Genomic DNA, 16,923 nt, shown 5'->3' on the forward strand with positions numbered 1-16,923 from the left:
TGCACACTCTGCGGCTCCCCCTTCAACCTTTCCTTTTCTCTTTACACCCCACGTGCTGCAGCCCTGAGGGGATGCCTGCAGTCCCTGCAGTCCTCTTTATTTAAACTCATTCCTTTTCCAGCATGGCCCTGGGCTCACCGAGAGGACTGCAGAGGGGTGAAGGCACAGGCTGAGCCCAGGGGTGCCCTGAGCCCCAAATTGTGTGCCCTGAGCAACTGCTGGGGAAGGGCAAGGGGTGAAACCCGCAAGGATGGGGGGCTGCCGGGCTGAGATGGGGCACGGTGCTGAGCCCAGCACTGCAGGGTGAGGCACTGACCTGAGCCTGTTCCAAATTAAAAACTCTTTATTTAAACTCTCTCCCTTTCCCCTTTCTCCCAGCCTGGAGCGATCCTGCTGCTTCACCAGGCCCAGGGGCTGGGCCCAGCACCCGCACAGCAGGGAGGGGGGGAAGCTCCCAGGGGCCCTTGGCACGAGGGTTCTGCACCCCACAAAGCAGCCCCGGAGCACCCTGTGCCCACATCCCCGTGCTGCTCCACCCCTGCCCCACAACAACGGGGCTACCGAGGGCCTGCACGTGGCTGAGCCCTCCTCGGGCACTGCTGGGCAGCACAGCCCCCCCTTCACCTTTGGGGTGTCCCCCCAAGTTGGGGGGGAGCACGGGGCACCCCAAGTCCCTTCCCGGCCTGCCGGGTGCTGCCGTCATTTGCGCCTGCCGAAGATCGACTTCTTGCTGGGGTTCTTCTCGCCCACGCTCAGCCCGATGAGCAGCCGAGCCTTCTCGTCCTCCTCCTGCTGCTGGATGGTCCCGTCGGATTTGTTCTCCAGCTTCCCCCGGGCCTCGGCGCCCGCTGCCGGCTTCAGGCGCAGCTTCTCCTTGATCACCTGCCCCGGAGTCAGGGGGCTCAGCCAAACCCCGGGTGACAGCCTGAGCTGCTGAGCCAGGGCAGCTGCTCCCCACGCTGGGGAACGTGCCACCCACCCTGGGGTCACCATCTCCATCCTGGGCAGAGCAGCTCTGGCAGCCTCAGGGATGTGGTCCCACGTACCTGCGCCACCAAGGCTTTGCGGCTGTCCCTCTTCACCGCCATGGCAAAGTCCAGCCATGTCCATGTGTTGTTGTGGTACTCCAGGCACGGCAGCACCAGGTTCAGGTCACCCCAGTCCACGCTGTTCTTCTCCCCCTGTGTGACAGAGGTGTCAAGCAGTGTGGGGACGATGGCCCAGAGCACCCCAAGCACGTCCTGTCCCACTGGTCCCACACCTTGTAGCTGACACAGAGTGGCACCTGCGGGATCTTGATGTAGATGAAGGAGTTGTTCATGGCTGCACGCTCCTTCATCTTGTCGATGTCATCCACGGGATGCTGGGGACAGAGCAGAAGCCATGAGCAGAAGGGAAGGAGAAGGGACATAGCCAGGAACCAGCAGGGAAGGGACAGCCGGGCACTAGGCCACAGCATTGCTTCATCAGGGAGAGGTGAGAGCTGCTCTGGCACAGTGTTGGAAAAATGAGATACAGGGATCACATCAAGCCTGCAGGCGCCTGGTTGTAAAGGATGCAAATCCTCGTGGTGGGAGGGAGCAGGAGAAAGCAGACAAGCGTGGGAGGGAAGTGTGGGAGGACATGGCTACCCAGCACTGCAGTTAAGGAAAACAGACTGGCACCACAGCAGGGCTCTCAGATTCCCCCCTCATGGCAGCAGGAGGTACCTCAGGTGCTTTTCGGAACGATCTTCTGACCCCTGATGTCCGGTTCAGTCCCTGAGCAACTCCCTTCCCTGAGCCCAGCGAGTCATCGGCCCCGATCAGCTGCCGTGGCTTCACCACGGGGATCCCTGGGGCAAACAGGGTGCAAGGTGGTGGTGGGGGTGTCCAGCCAGGGGTTAGCCATGACCCCAACCCTCCCACCACCTCCCTGTCCCACAGGGGAGACCACAAATCCCTGTTCCTCAACTCATGGCCGGACAGCAGCTGCCCGCAAAGATAATCCTGGACATGCAGCCAGAGCTGCTCAAGGACATCCAGAGAGGAGGGTGATCATGAGCCTCTCACCTGTTGTCACCAGCTTGGACTTATCTTCCTCATCCCCCACCTCCTCCTCCTCCACATTACGGCCAGGGAAGAAGAAACCCATCATTCTGTGGAAGAACTGGTGGGTGAGCTGGATGGTGAGAGGCACCACGTTCACCTGTGGGAAAGTGACATGTCAGAGCCAGGCACACATTGCCTGTGCCCCACAGAGAACCTGGCACCTCCCAGCCCAGCCCTGGCACCTCAAAATGCTCCTTGATGGAGATGCCTCCCACGGGAGGCCGGACCTTGCTGAAAATCCTCAGGGCCAGCTGCCGGCCGGACTGGCAGGAGCTCTGGGGACGCAGCACCACCTGCAGGGAAGAGGATGGGTGGCTGGGGTGAGGACAGGCCACTCTGCCACACCACGTGGGTCCCCAGGATGATGCAGAGCTGCTCCTCCAGCTGCCACTTGCCTTGTACACAGCGTTGGGCAGCAGGTTGTTCATGGTCACCCAGCCCAGTTCCAGCAGATGCTCGGCCGTATCATCCGACTTGTTGACCTGTGCAGACAAAGCCATCAGCTCCCACTGTCCCCATGCCCAGCTCAGGGGCTCTGGGCACTGTCCAACTCCACACCTTGCTGTAGAGGAAGCGCTGGAGCTCCAGCTCAGCAATGCCCAGCTGTCCATCCTCCTCTGTCAGGCGCCAGCGTGCCTGGGCAAAGTAGAACTCAGTCCTGCGTGCCACGCTCACGTCCTCCGGCTGCTTTCGCAGCTCCATCTTGTTGGCTCGCTGCAGCTGGAAGTCCTTGAAGCACCTGCAGCACAGAGGAGAGAGCAGGGATGTGGGAGTCCTAGAGCAAGGGGGACACAATGCTGGGGAAGGCTGAGATCATAGAATCAGAATGGTTTGGGTTGGACACCTCCCACTGTCACAGGTTGCTCCAAGCCCCATCCAGCCTACCCTTGAATACTTCCAGGGATGGGGCAGCCACAGCTTCTCAGGGCAACCTGTGCCAGTGCCTCACTGGGAAGAATTTCTCCCTAATATCCAATCCAAACTTAGTCTCAGTTTAAAGCCATTCCCCCTTGTCCTACCTGATCAGTATGTTCAGCTCCTCGCTCTCCAGCTGCAGGTCAGCTTTTTCCTGGCTCAGCTGCTGCTGCAGCCGGTGGTTCAGGTCGAGCAGCACCTCGTTTTTGCTGTCATCCTTCAAGGACTGAAGGACAGACAACCCTCAGCACCCTCTGCCCTGGAGCAGGGATCCCAGGGAGCCAGGGATGCGGGCTCACCTTCATGTTGGAGTACATCTGCTTCTCCAGCTGCCGGATCTGGGCCACGTGCTGCCTCACGGCCTCCTGCAGGTGTAGGATACTGCTGCGCTGCTCCTCGGGGTTGCTGGAGATTTCCAGCTGGAAACGCACCCTCTGCTTCTTCTCACTGTGCTCCTGAGCATAGAACAGGGCAAGGTTAGGCCTGCCTGGGTGCAGGGAGTGGCACGGACACCTGGAGCCCCGTGAGTACCTTGCGTTTGGGCTCCACGTGCAGCAGCAGGTTGTTGACTATGTCGAGGATCATGGCATACTGTGCGGGGTTGGTGGAGATCTCTAGGTCGTGGTGGATCAGGGTGAAGGTGTCCACAGCTCCTGTAGGCATACAAAGGGCAAGTGGGGCCTCAGCATGGCCAGAAATGTCTTGGGGACCCCTCCTGTATGCAGCCCTCTGACCTCAGCAGGGCCAAAAGAGATCACCCCTGGAGTTAGCCATGGGTCAGCCCAGAGCTCTAACCCCACAGCACACTGCCTGGCTGCACCCACCCTCCTGCTTCTTCAGCAGATCCTCCTTCTCCTGGTTGGCAGGGGTCTCAGGGGGCTTTATCTGCGTGGCCAGCTCGGGGTCGATGTCGTGGCTGTAGCTGATGTAGTACATGCGGCAGCTGCAGCGAGAGATGATCCTCTGCACCTGCTGCGTCTGCTGGGCTTCCGAGGGCTGATTCCAGTCTGGGGACAGGCAGAGGGACCACAGTCAGAGTGCCACGTCCCAGCACAGTGGGACTGCACAGTGCAGGGCTTGGAGCACCAGCCACCTCCTGGAGCCACACAGGGACGGGACAGGTGCCCTAAGCTCTACCAGCCTTGGAGTCACACCCAAGCGGGACTGGGGTAGGCACAGCAGCCAGGGCTGTGGGCAGTACCTGTGGTGGTGCTGACCATGCCCCCCACTGCTTGCCCGCTCTCCATCAGCTCCTGCACTGAGTCCAGGCTCCGCTGACGATGCTCCTCAATATTTTTCACCTGGGGAAGCAAGGAGGGACTGGCTGTCCTCACTTTCCCTGGCTTGGCCAGGGCACTGACAGCCCTGCCTGCGCCCCACGTAGCTCACCCACCACACACTCACCTCCAGCCAGAGCTGGCCATGCTCCCCCTCAGAGGGGCTGCTCTCTGTCGTGGCAAAGTACTGCATGCCGTCCAGCAAACAAGTCCAGGATGTCTTCTGCTTCAGAGTGTCTCCATACCAGGCAGGGTGGTGCTGGCATTGCAGCAGCTGTGCCTTCGCAGCGGACACTATCACACAGCCCTCCGTCTCTGCACCACGCAGAACCATCTGTGGGGAGAGAGCCCCCAGGGGTCAGATGGACCTTTCTGGGGCAGGCACAGCCCCTGTCAGAGCCAGGCTGAGGGGACAGGCAGGTACCTGGCAGTTGACCAGCTCGATGAGGCAGTTGCGGTTGTAGATGTCGTCGGTCTGGCAGGCGGCGATGCCGCAGAGCTGCTCGCTGGCCCCCGACTCCTCTTCTGTGAAAACCACGAACTTGTCCGTCTCCTCAATGAGCTTCTGCAGCATGTAGGCCCCTGGGGAAGGAGAAAGGTCAGTGCAAAGCTGTGGGGGGGATGTCTCACATGTACAGAATGAAAACAGGCACAGCTTTGAGCTGTGGGTTTCCCCTTGCTCCCCTCCCGGCTGTGCTCACCCCCTGAGGAGGCTCTCTCAGGCCGGCCGCTGGTGATGGGAGCGGTCACTCTGGCAGGGATGGAGTGAGCAGAGAGGGGGCCACGCTTCAGCTTCTTGGCCTGCAGCTGTGTGTCGATCTTCAGCCCCTTCAGGGCCTCTGTGGACAGGTTCCGCTTGAGCACAGCCGCTTTCTTGTAGCCATCGTAGAGGCCGAAGGCGATGTCCCGGTTCGTGGTGGTCCAGGACGCCCGCAGGTCCACCAAGTGCAGCTGATGTGTGTGGAAACCATCGTCCCCATCGCGCAAGGGCAGCTCCTGGGCACAGAGGGACAGTGTCTCAGCACAGCAAAGTCACCCCTGCCCTGCCCAGTGGCCTCGTGCACTGGGATTAGGAGCCCTGCCAACCCTTCAGGCAGAGCATGGGGATTAGAGCCCAGACCACCCCAGCGACCACAGCATGGGCACAAAGTGAGGTGCTTGGTAGATTGGAGACTCTGAAATTCACTCTCTTCCCCAGCCAAATCCCTTCCCCATTGCACCCAACAACCAACATCCCCTTGTGCTGGAGTTGCCACCAAGCTGCTGTGCCCTATTTGCAGTGGTACCTCCTCAGCCGTGCGGTTGCTGTGCCGCTGGTAGGTGAGGGAGGACAGGCTCAGCAGGTGGGTTTTCTTCACCAGGGTGTCGAGCTGGTGGTCAGCGTTCTCATCAGAAGTGGAGGCCATGAGGTGCACGGTGACCTGGCTCAGGTCACTCACCATCTGTGTGATGCTCCACTCCGAAATGAGGCGTCTCATCACCGTGCCAGCTGGGGGACAGGGACAGGGCTCAGCCAGGGCCCTGCTGTGCCTGCAGTGCTGCTGGCAGGACTCCCACTCACCTTGTGGGATGAGCCGCTGTGTGCCCCGAGTGAAGATGTGTCCCTGGCAGCATTCCACCTGGATCCCCCGCTGCTGGGCAAAGGAGGCCCAGTAATGCACCTGAGAGGGAGCAGAGAGCAGGAGCTGAGAATCCAGCAGAGGCAGAGCAGGGAGGAAACACCAGATTTCCAGCCCTAGGGATTACCTGCAGCCGGGGGAAGAGTGCAGTATAGGACAACTGCTTGTAGTGCTGTCCCAGCTTCTTCTTGCTGGGTTTCATGTTGTTGAAGAGCTTCCCACGGCAGATGGGCCGTGTCACGCTGGTCCACGTGGCCCAAAAATTCTGCATCCAGCGGAGGGTGCTGCTGTAGAGCAGGATCCGGGGCTGGGAGTACTCTGAGAATATACCCACCATCAGCCAGCACCATGGGGCCAGGACCCAACCCACAATCAGCATGCCCTGCCCTTTTCCCCCAAGGATCCCCAGGATGCTGTCAGCCACCTTTACTGGGTTGTGTCAGGTCCATCCGGATGGAGAGGTTGAGGTTCTCGGAGCGGAAGGCACGGTAGGAGTCATACTGCTGCCCCACTGGCACCTCGGGCAGGAACTCGGGGGAGCGCAGCACCACGCCGTGGTGGTCATGGGGGTTCCCATGGCACAGCCACTGCAGGTCCAGCGTCATGCACAGGTCAGGCAGGTGCAGGAAGCAGCAGTCGTCATATCTGAATGCAGAAAGAGATCCCAGTCACCCCCCAGCACTGGTGAGGGCCCCCTGTGCTCGTGGCCCCACACTCACTTGGAGGCTGTCCGGACGTTGATATCCAGGTTGCCCTTGAAGACAAACTGCCCGGGCTTCCAGTGGAAGGAGAGTTGGCTCCATTCCCAGTGCATGTTCTCTGTAGTGTTGTAGGGGTCCTGCAAGGGCAGGTGTGAGGAGAGGCAGGTGTGAGCTGACCCCAAACCATGTTGCTCCCCAGTCCAGCAGCACCCACCTCGGTGGCCAGCTGGTGCAGGTTGGCCTGTTCAATGTCCATGTGCCAGTTTCCATGGAAGAGAAGGCGGCTCTTGTCCCACCAGGGCAATGGGGCACTGGGGTCCTCTGAGGGCTTGGTGAGGAGATCCACACACTGGCCAATCAGGGTCCAGGCTGGGTCCCAGCAGGGCCCCCACACGATGGTGTACTGGGAGATCACAGCTGGGGACACAGTGCTTGGCTCAGCCATTTGCCCTGTCCCTACCCCACCACAGACCTCCCCATTCCTCCAGGTCTTACAGTGAAAGTCATGGTAGAACTTCAAGGGTGGCATGTTCCTCTCCACCGTGGCGTCGCCCCAGGGCAGCCCCAGCTTGAGGAGCTGGCGGCGCCGGGAGCAGGCCTGGCCACACTGCTCGGCCCCGAGCAGCCGGCCCGAGAGCTGCCAGTTCCGGATCTCAAACAGGTACCGGGGGTAGTCACGGATCCGCACTGCGGGGGGAGGAAGGGCTGAGGAATGGGGCAGCAGAGAGACAGGCAGCCCCCCACTCTGGGACACAGTAGGAGCCATCGTCCTGTCACATCTCTGCTTCCTTCCCACTCCCTTTGAACCTCCAAAAATCATCTTCCCTCCCTGGTTACGCACCACGTGGTGCCAGGCCACACAGCCATTGTGCTATCCCCCAAGGGCACCCCCCACAAAGCAACTCACCAAAGAAGCTGCCAACTGTGCCCTTCATCATGCGGCACCACTGGGTGACCATCTCCAGACCCTCTGTGGGGAACGGGCTGACATCATCCATGTCCCTCATCTGCTCCAACACACGCTCCGTGCCATGGAAGGACTCATCAGCCATGGCCACCAGCTCCAGGTGGGCCAGAGTCCATGTGAGGAGGGCTCTCCTCATGGGGGTGTTGGCGTAGAGGCGCCGCGAGCGCTGGATGTAGATCTCGATGTTCTTCTTCTCCAGCGAGGCGTAGAGCTCCTCGATCTTGCGGGCAGGCAGCAGCTCCCCGTGCTGCTTGCGCAGCGCAGCCACCTTGGCGTCCAGCAGCTGCAGCCGCTTGGCGCTCTCCTTGCTCTCGTCCTTCATCAGCTCGTAGTTGTCTCGCAACTTGACCTCAAAGACGTCATCCAGGAAGACCCAGGAGAAGTGGGTGACTTTGAGCAGGAGGTCGGGGGGCAGGGCAGCGCTGGAGGGGCGCCCAGGGCGGTGCAGGCCCTTCAGCCACTTCTGCACGCCCACGGCAGCGTCCAGCGTGCGGGAGAAGTCGTACTGGTAGGGGAACTCGATGGTCACGCTGGCGAAGGAGAAGGCCCAGCCGCGGTTGCGGAGGGTGCGCAGCGTGGGGAAGGCGTCGCGGTGCCGCACGACCTCCTCCAGCTCCGGCAGCAGCTTCACCTCCACCTCCTTGAAGCTGAAGATGCTGTGTCCATCAAAGCCAGCGGCCAGCTCGGGGCAGTAGCCGTGCAGGGCGCCGCCGTGCCAGCTGACCGAGGTCCGTTCCGCAGCCAGGCTGATGTAGTTGGCCTCAGAGACAAAGGCTGTGAGCTTGGCAGAGCTCAGCTCCAGGGACAGTGACAGGAGTCTTTTGGGAGGGGGCCCTTTTGGCTGGAGGGGCGCTGGTGACTCGGTAGGGGTGGCTGGGTGGGACACGGGGCTCTCTGGGGCTGGGGAGGGAAGCGTCCTGTGGCCGAGGGCGCTCCGCAAGGCTTCGTGGCACTGCAGGGTGGCCAGGGTGTGATGGTACAGGTGCATGTGGTCAGGTGGGCTCCACAGCACTGCCAGCCCCTCGCCGCACTGCACCTGCACCAGAGACAGTGAGCAGGCACCACGTCACTGCAAGGGCCAGCACAGAATGGCCCCGTCCTCCCCACAGCACCTTTCGTGCCAGCCAATCCTCCCCCTGCCCCATCTACCCCAGAACAGGACAAAGCAGTGGCCCAACAGCCAAACCAACCTCCAGGGAGCGGATGCTGCTGTGGTAGGTGACACAGAGCACGGAGACGTTGGCCACTGGGTTGGGGATGGCAGGAGCTTTGCAGCACGGCTGCATTTTCTCAGTGATGCTCTTCACCAAGGCCAGCACCATGCCCTGGACGCTGAGCGTGCAGCTCTCAGCACTTCCCAGGACAGTCAGCGTGTCCAGCCGCAGCTCCAGGGCACCTGGAGAGACAGCAGGTCAGTGCTGGAGGCACAGCACAACATGCCAGGGTTATTCCAGGACAGCCATCTGGGATCAGCTTGGATGCTACCTACCCACTACAGCTGAGAGTGTGAACAAGTTCACATCCTCCACCTTCAGATCCACCTTCCAGAGCAGCCCCCAGGGCTCGCTGGAGGCAGAGGGCGGCTGCTTGGCAAGTTCAGCCCCATCAGGCTTTGGGCAGAACAGGGGCAGGACCCTGGCCAGGCACTCAGTGCAGGTGTCAGACGACTCCACTTGCAGCCCCCGGATGGTGCAATCCAGAAAGAGCGTATCCGACTGGGCACTGGACATGCCCAGGGGCTGGTTGTAGCTGCCCTGTAGGACAAACAGGATGATCAGTCTCAGGCTGCAGGACATCCCTGTGCCACCCACATGGAGTCTGAGACTGAAAGCCCCCCTTCGTCCCTCAGTTTGCCCCTCACCTGGAGGTTGAAGGAGTCGAGGATGAGGGCCTCTCCCCACACGTGCATGTTGGGGGGATGTGGGGCACGCTGGATGTGGGAGTCGTTGCCCACTCGCCAGCACAGGTGGTCCACGGCCACCACTGCTCGCTGGTGCACGCTCTGTGGCCGCAGGTGCTGGTAGTCTGTGGGCACAGACGAGGGGGAACTGCAGACAAGGCTCACCCAAACATGGGCACCCCAAACACAACCAGGCAGGGATCCACAGCCCCTGGCCACACACACATGGGCAGCACCACCTTCTCCATCCCCACCCTGCTGCCTCTCCAGCAGACCCCAAGAAGAGCCCAGCACGTCCCTGATCCAGCCTGTACCTGCAGAGATGGAGTTGAAGCCCAAGGCGAAGGGTGGCGTGTCCCCCAGCTGCACGGACACGTTGACGTTGGACAGCGAGGCACACAGGATGATGGGCGCTAGGATTTGGGGATAGCTCCTGCACAGACAAGCAGGGATGGGCTGTTACTGGGAGCTGTGTGCCACAGAGCCTGGCAGGGAGCAGGCCCAGAGGGATATCCTCCCTGCAGAGGCTCCCTGATCACCTCCTGACCAGCCTCCCCATCCCACAGGTGGTGCACAGATAAGGTGCTGAGTGCCCAGGAACCATGCCAGAGTGTGGCCAGCAAGAGGAAACAAGCTGTGATACCAGCAGCTGCACTGAGGCCATGTTTACCTTCCCTTGTGCCCTTGGCTGGGGACAGGCACCGCCTGGCACCTGTATTCCTGTGCCAACAGCCCCAGCCAGTGCGAAAACTCTTGGTGACGGTAGTGGATGATGCAGGTGTTGAGCAGCACAGCAGCCGAGAGGTCAATGGCTGTGACCTAGAGCAGGGAAAGGGCCAGGTGGCAAAAAACTCATGCCAGGAGCCAAACCAGCCACCCCCAGGGGACAGAGTGTGCCCAGCGCTCGCTCACCTGCACACTGGTCTTCAGGGAGTTGAGGCACACGATGCGCTGGCGGCTCTGGGACAGGAGAAGGCCATCTGTGGGGGACAGAGGAGCACAAATGAGGGGTGGCAGAGGGCAGGGATGGCAGCCCTGTCCCATCAGTGCTCTCCTGGCTACTTGCCCTCCAGGTGGAGGTCTACACTCATTTGGTCCAGGTCTGAGGTGGGCGTGAAGTTGCGCAATGGGATTTGCTCCTCCTCACGCTGATATAGAAACTGCAGCAGCTTCAGGCTCCAGGTGAGGTGCCTGGAAGACACAGGGAGTCACTGCCAGGAGGGAACTGCACTGTCATGTCCTCCACTGTCATCTCCTTGTCTCTCATCACCAGCTGACCAGCACGCTGGCATGGACAAGCACAGCAGCCCAGCTGCAGCACAGCTCAGCGCTCTCATGCCATCGCCTGAGGATCCTGTCAGCTGTCCTACTGGAGAACCAGCTCACGTGCCTTCCTCCCTCCCCAAGAGCCCAGCTCAGTCCTTCCCACTGGAGTGGGCTCTAGATCTTGATCTCTGCAGTACAGCAGAGCCAAGGGACAAGAAAGGAATGGCACAGTTGTCCCCAGGTTCACGTCCCCAGCACATTACTTTGGATTCAGACAGCCTGCCCCTCACCTCTTCTGGCTGTTCATGGACAGCACCATGCTGGTGTTCTCCAGCTTCATCTCCACCCTCCTGGGGATGAGCTTCAGTGTGTCCCTGCTCAGCACAGACAGGGATTTCGAGGGCTCCCCTGGGCCTGCAGAAGGACAGACAGAGTCACAGGAAGGACTTGCCCAAACCCCCACACTCGGGGGTGATCCCACAGCCAAACCCTCTGGCTCCAGAGCAACCATGGGGACCACCAGCCCCTGCCCTGCCCCAAACTTGTTCCTGTCCTCGTCCTGACCTGCGCTGGGCTCTTCCCCCACGCTGCTGTGCTGGGCCCCAGCAGTGACGTGGTGCAGGAGGGGGCTGCAGAAGAGCCCCTCGTGCAGCTCTGCCTGCAGCGCGCGGACGCAGAGCCGGACGCCCACCAGGCGCCGCTTGCTGCTGATCTCCAGGGACAGGGAGAGAGCCAGGGCCAGCTCTGCCAGGCACGTGTCATCCTGTGCACAGGGGACACAGCAGGGAGCACACAGGGAGTCACACAGTGCCCTCCCAGTGCCTGCTGCAGGTGGAGAGCAGGGCACAGCAGAGAGCCCAGCGCCTGCCAGCATCACCCAGCCTCGGGGACACCTGAGACAGGTCCTCAGCGTGTCCCAGAGAGGCATTACCCAGGTTCCAAGTGTGGCATTTCTCCCTCCTCCAGCACTCACCAGCTGGCTGCTCCTGAGGACTTTGCTGTTCACCTTTGTCAGGCTCACCTCGCACGTCAGGCTGGGGAGAGCAGAGAACAGAAGGAGGATGTGGGTCCTGCTGCTGCCAAAACAAGTTCCTGCCCTCTTTCCTGTGGGACACAGGGACCCCCAGGTCCCTGCTCCAAGTGTTCCCAAAAGCAGAGCATGCCCTAACTCCATGCACGTCACATTACTGAGAGAACACACAACTCAAGCTTCCTGTGACAGGAAAAGGAACCAGGCCAGCCTCAGAGGAGGTTAATGCGTCACACCACAGGTGACATGGGATGCTGCTGAGTGGGACAGAGAGAGGACACACACAAGGCTGGGCTCAGAGGAGCTTCCCTGCCCTGGAAGCAGACAGGGGTACGAGCACAGCATTACCTCTTCCCATTGCCATTGAGGAGGAGACGTGTCTGGCTGGCCTGGATGTGCCAGAGAGACTCTGAGGTGGCCACGTGCAGAACCATGATGTTGATGGAATCCATGTGGATGGAAAAGAGCTGGGGGGAAGGTGCTGCTGTGAGGGATATCCGACAGCAGCGCAGCCCACAGCAGCCTCTCACAGCCCACAGTGCCTCACCTGGCTAAGGAGCCTCAGCAGGGAGGGTTTAAGGGTCAGCTCTGTCTTGCTTTCATTTCCATCAGCTTCTCTGGGAGCCTCTGGGACGGACGGCTGGAACCCAGGGCCTTTCTGGAGATCCGTGCGGATTCGCACCTCGCCAAAACACAGCTCAAAGTAGTGCCTGGGGAGCAACAGCACAGGCAGCTCTGACAGGAGCTCACACTTGGCACACCTGGCCCTGGCACCAGGGATTCCCCTACCCCAGGGACGTGCAGGACCAGCACAAGGGCACCCAAAAGATACTGTCACACGACCAGCAGAAGGGCAGCCACACTGTCACCTCCAAGTGTGGGTCACTCCCTCACAGAGCTGACCCAGGGCAATAAGGATGGCAGGAAGGTGTAAAGGCAGCAGGATGGCAAGCAGGGCGAGGGGTGAGGCAGACCCCCAAGGGGAGCAGGCAGGGAGCTGGGGAGGGGGCACGTACGGCAGCTCCCGGCTCAGCTTGCTGGAGATCCAGATGTTGTCGATCTCCTGTAAGGACACACAGCTAGATCAGAGAAGAAACAACTTGGCTCTGCCTTGTGATGTTCATCTCAACATTCCCACTCCACCCCCAGTGCCTGGGATCATGCAAGGAGCAGCCAAAACCCCAAGTCTGGCCATGGCAGGAAGGGACTGGCACCAGCCATGGGGGTGTTCAACAGAAGAGTGGCTCCATGGATTTGCTGCCAGCCTGGAAGTGACAGCAACCACCCTCCCTGCCTTGTCTGGCAGTGACCACCCCTTGCCCAGGTACCCACCACAGTCTGCTGCTCCCGCTGGAACTTGAGGCTGATGTTCTGGGCCCAGAAGAAGCCAAAGGAGCCGATCTTCAGCTCTGCATGAAGCTTCTGCCGGCACCAGGTGACAGCCAGGCGACATGCCAGCCATCTGTGGGGACAGGGGGAAGGCCAGGGTCAGCCTCCCCACTGGGGTTGGGGTCTAGAGATGCTCTTTGTCCTTTGAGCACCAGCTCCAGCATCCACAGCTGGATAGGAGCTCCAAAGGACTCATGGTGGGAAACAGACCCTACAGGACCATCCCCAACAATCCCTGACAGCCCCCTCCTAAGACCAGACACCTCCACACCCCCCTGGCCCCCATGCCCACCCCTGTGAGCTCCTCTGAACTTCTCCAAGCCCCCAAGCCTCTAACACCAAGCTCTACAACCCCCCAATCCCCTGCAGGCTCACCTCCCAGTCATGCGACCCCCCAAATTCCTGACACCCCTCCAAGCCCTCTGTGTCCCCTTTGCTCCCTTCCCCCAGACCCCCAACACCTCACCCCCAGCCCCGCACGCCCCCCGCATCCCTGACACCACCCCAACCCCCCTTTACCACCCCCAAAACTCCCCCAAAACACCCGCACGCCACCGCCAGCCCCGCGGCCTCCCCTCGACCCTGCCAGCTCCTCCCAGCCCCGCTCAGCCCCACCCGCCGCGCTGCCGCCCCCCACTCCGCTGTCCCCCCGCTGTCCCCGCCGTGCCCCCCGCCCAGCCCCGTCACCCCGCTGTCCCCAGCGGCAGGCCCTGACCGCGCCAGCAGCCCGGCGAGCAGCGCCACGAGCACCACGGCGAGCAGCGCGGCGGGCAGCGGCGGCGGCATGGCGGGCACGGCCCCGGCGCGGCCCCCGGCCCCGGAGAGACCCCCTCCCTCCCGCCCGCCCCTGCCCCGGCCCGGCCCCGCCGCCGCCGCCGCCGCCCGTGGGGCCGCCCGCCCGCGCACCCCGAGTGGCCGCTGGGAGGGGCGGGACGGGGCGGGGCCCGGCGGGGACAGCGGCGGCCGCAGCGCCCCGCCAGGGCCGCACCGGCATCGGGACACGGCGATGGGGACACGGGGATGGGGACACAGGGACAGCGGCGGCCGCAGCGCCCCGCCAGGGCCGCACCGGCATCGGGACACGGCGATGGGGACACGGGGATGGGGACACAGGGACAGCGGCGGCCGCAGCGCCCCGCCAGGGCCGCACCGGCATCGGGACACGGCGATGGGGACACGGGGATGGGGACACGGGGACAGCGGCGGCCGCAGCGCCCCGCCAGGGCCGCACCGGCATCGGGACACGGCGATGGGGACACCGGGACAGCGGGATGGGGACACAGGGACAGCGGCGGCCGCAGCGCCCCGCCAGGGCCGCGGGACACGGAGATGGGGACACGGGGACACAGGGGTGGGGACACAGGGACAGCCGGACAGCGGGATCGCACCGGCACGGGGACAGAGGGACAGCGGGGTGGGAATAGAGGGACAGCGGGGACACCGGGATGGGGACAGCAGGGACACCGGGAAGGGGACAGAGGGATAGCGGGGACATGGGGATGGGGACAGGGATGGACTGCAGCGGCACCAGCATGGAGAGAGCAGGGACATCAGGACAGCACAGGGGTGACACCAGGGCAACACCGGCATGGGGACAGCAAAGACACTGGGAGAGCACCGGGATGGGGAGACAAATGACACGTGGGCAGCACCAGGATGGAGAAAGGAGTGGTATCAGAACAAGGACAGGGGTGGCACCAGGATAGGGACAGGAGTGACACCGGGTCTGGCACTGGGATGGAGTGAGGAGGGTGACACAGCAGGTCCAGCACAGAAATGGAGCGAGGAGTAGGGCACGTCACACCAAGTCTGGCACTGGGATGGAGCAAGTGCAGATGACACCAGGTCTGGCCCCCAGTGCCAGAACATCCCCTGCATCCCGCACACAAACAGCCACACCACAGGGCACAGTTCAGCACTTTTATGGCCCCAGGTCCTTGCAGGGCATGAGGAACAGTTTGGGGTACAGCAAAGGGTAGAGCTCCCAGGGACAGCAGTCCTTTAAGGGCAAGGGCCTTGGACAGAATGGGCTGCAAAGGGACAGGGTGGAAGCTTGGGAATTTGTTTTCGGTCAGGTCTGGACGTTGGGCTTGGCTTTGTGCTAATTTGGGATCTTCAGACCTGCTTTGTGCCGACCTAGGATGTTGAGCTCTGTTGTGGGTCAGGCCTGGACATTGGGATGTACTTTGTAGTGGTTTTAGGATGTTGGGAGCTGCTTTGGGTCAGGTCTGGATGCTGGGGCCTGTTTTGTGTCAGATTTGGAACAATTAAATCTGCTCCACTTTGAATTCAGGATCTGCTTTGTGCCGGGGCGCTGTGTCAGTGGTGTGTGTCAGTCCCAAGGTGGGGACAGGAGCCATCCCCTGGCCTCAGCAGTCCCGAACACAGCAGGGCAGCGCCCAGAAGCTCAGCATCAGTCTGTCCGTCCCTCACAGCTCCGCGTGGTGCTGCTCCATTTGGAATGCCTCGCTGGGCTGCATGAAGATACCCTCCATCACCTTCCAGTAGTTATTCTGGCTGGAGGCGGCCATGCCGTGCACCTCCTTCTGCCCGTGGATGGGCCGCCCGTACTGCTCGCCCGTCACCGAGAGGAAGACGTCGGTGGAGGTGTGCTGGAAGCGCACCTCGTCCTCCCGGGCCCAGTAGGTGCCACTGCACACCACGGTCCAGTCATCCAGGTAGTCACCCTCGCCAGCCTCCCCGAAGGCACTCACCTCCTGGGGGGAAAGAACAGCTCGTTTGGGGCCGGGATGGAAAAATGGAAAAATGAGGTGGGCAGAGAAACCTGGTTGTGATTGAGGCTCTGGCTGGGATTCAGGCACTGGCAGGGCACTGGGGGGTTGGGAGGGAGTTGGGAATAAGGTGGGACTGGGCAGGGACCCAGCTGGGACCAGGGAATAAGGCAGTGCTGGTAGGGACCCACTCTGAACTGGGGAACAAGGTGAGACCGGTGGGGACATGGGGGACACATCTGGGGCCAGGAATTAGGAAATGCTAGTAGACATATGGGGGATCTGGTAGGGAGAACCTAGGAGAATGACTGGGGAATAAAGTGGGGCTGGCAGTAACATGGGGAACGAGGGGACCCCAGCCGGGATGGGCAGGGACAGGAACAACCCAGCAGGGACTCAGGGGACCCGCCAAGAGCCGAGTGACAAGGTGGGCCCCATCACGCCCAGGGAAGCACACCGAGCCCAGGGACGCGGGCCGGTGATCCCGGCCGGTACCTGGTTGCCGGAGAGCGGCGATGTGAAGCGGTGGCTGTGCAGGTTGCGGCCGGTGCCCAGGTGCGTGAGGCGGATGGCCTGCCCGCAGCGCACCGGCGTGCCCCGCTGGCACACGGCGGCCGTGCGGCCCCGCACCCGCCAGTAGCTGTTCCCGTCATCCGCCGCCGACACGCCGGTCACCGACTGCTGCCCGCTGCCTGCGGAGGAGAGAGAACCACCATCACTCACACCCAGCTCAGCCGACCGAGGAAACCGAGGCGGAGGGGGGCGCGCCCGTTACCAGAGCCGTAGCGCACATCGTGCGAGTGCAGCCGCACGTTGTGCCGCACGTTGAGCAGCTTCACCACGGAGCCGCAGGTGACGGGCCCGGGGTCGCCGCGGCCCGCCGCGCCCAGCGCCGCCGCCAGCAGCGGGAGCAGCAGCCGCAGCAGCGGCACCGGCGGCCGCCGCGCCGCCTCCATCCCGCAGGAAGCGGAAGCGCGGCCGCTCCGCCCGCCGGGAGGTCGCGGCTCGCCCGCTCCGCCCCCCGCGCTCGCCGCCGC

At 62.3% G+C, this 16,923-nt stretch overlaps 2 protein-coding genes across 2 annotated transcripts; both read right to left on the reverse strand.

Moving 5' to 3' along the window:
• Positions 1-325: 325 nt before the first annotated feature.
• Positions 326-13,950, reverse strand: BLTP2 (bridge-like lipid transfer protein family member 2). The gene is made up of 39 exons (XM_063174213.1): positions 13,870-13,950; positions 13,098-13,227; positions 12,782-12,828; positions 12,313-12,475; positions 12,114-12,232; positions 11,709-11,769; positions 11,300-11,498; positions 11,026-11,149; positions 10,536-10,660; positions 10,382-10,449; positions 10,140-10,288; positions 9,784-9,902; positions 9,431-9,594; positions 9,059-9,323; positions 8,760-8,965; positions 7,510-8,605; positions 7,098-7,289; positions 6,817-7,019; positions 6,621-6,739; positions 6,326-6,546; positions 6,029-6,219; positions 5,844-5,943; positions 5,569-5,771; positions 4,984-5,278; positions 4,707-4,864; positions 4,410-4,616; positions 4,207-4,306; positions 3,830-4,012; positions 3,537-3,658; positions 3,305-3,460; positions 3,110-3,231; positions 2,649-2,829; positions 2,486-2,572; positions 2,273-2,383; positions 2,052-2,187; positions 1,710-1,834; positions 1,262-1,363; positions 1,047-1,181; positions 326-882 (listed from the first exon to the last, which is right to left on the reverse strand). Exons 1-39 carry the CDS (start codon positions 13,938-13,940, stop codon positions 700-702), a joined length of 6,738 nt encoding a protein of 2,245 aa, XP_063030283.1. The 5' UTR covers positions 13,941-13,950; the 3' UTR covers positions 326-699.
• A 1,110-nt stretch (positions 13,951-15,060) lies between these two features.
• SDF2 (stromal cell derived factor 2) lies at positions 15,061-16,842 on the reverse strand. The gene is made up of 3 exons (XM_063173952.1): positions 16,662-16,842; positions 16,382-16,578; positions 15,061-15,871 (listed from the first exon to the last, which is right to left on the reverse strand). Exons 1-3 carry the CDS (start codon positions 16,840-16,842, stop codon positions 15,584-15,586), a joined length of 666 nt encoding a protein of 221 aa, XP_063030022.1. The 3' UTR covers positions 15,061-15,583.
• Between the last annotated feature and the right edge of the window lie 81 nt (positions 16,843-16,923).

Source organism: Melospiza melodia, chromosome 21, assembly GCF_035770615.1.
Source record: "Melospiza melodia melodia isolate bMelMel2 chromosome 21, bMelMel2.pri, whole genome shotgun sequence".
Taxonomy (NCBI): domain Eukaryota; kingdom Metazoa; phylum Chordata; class Aves; order Passeriformes; family Passerellidae; genus Melospiza; species Melospiza melodia.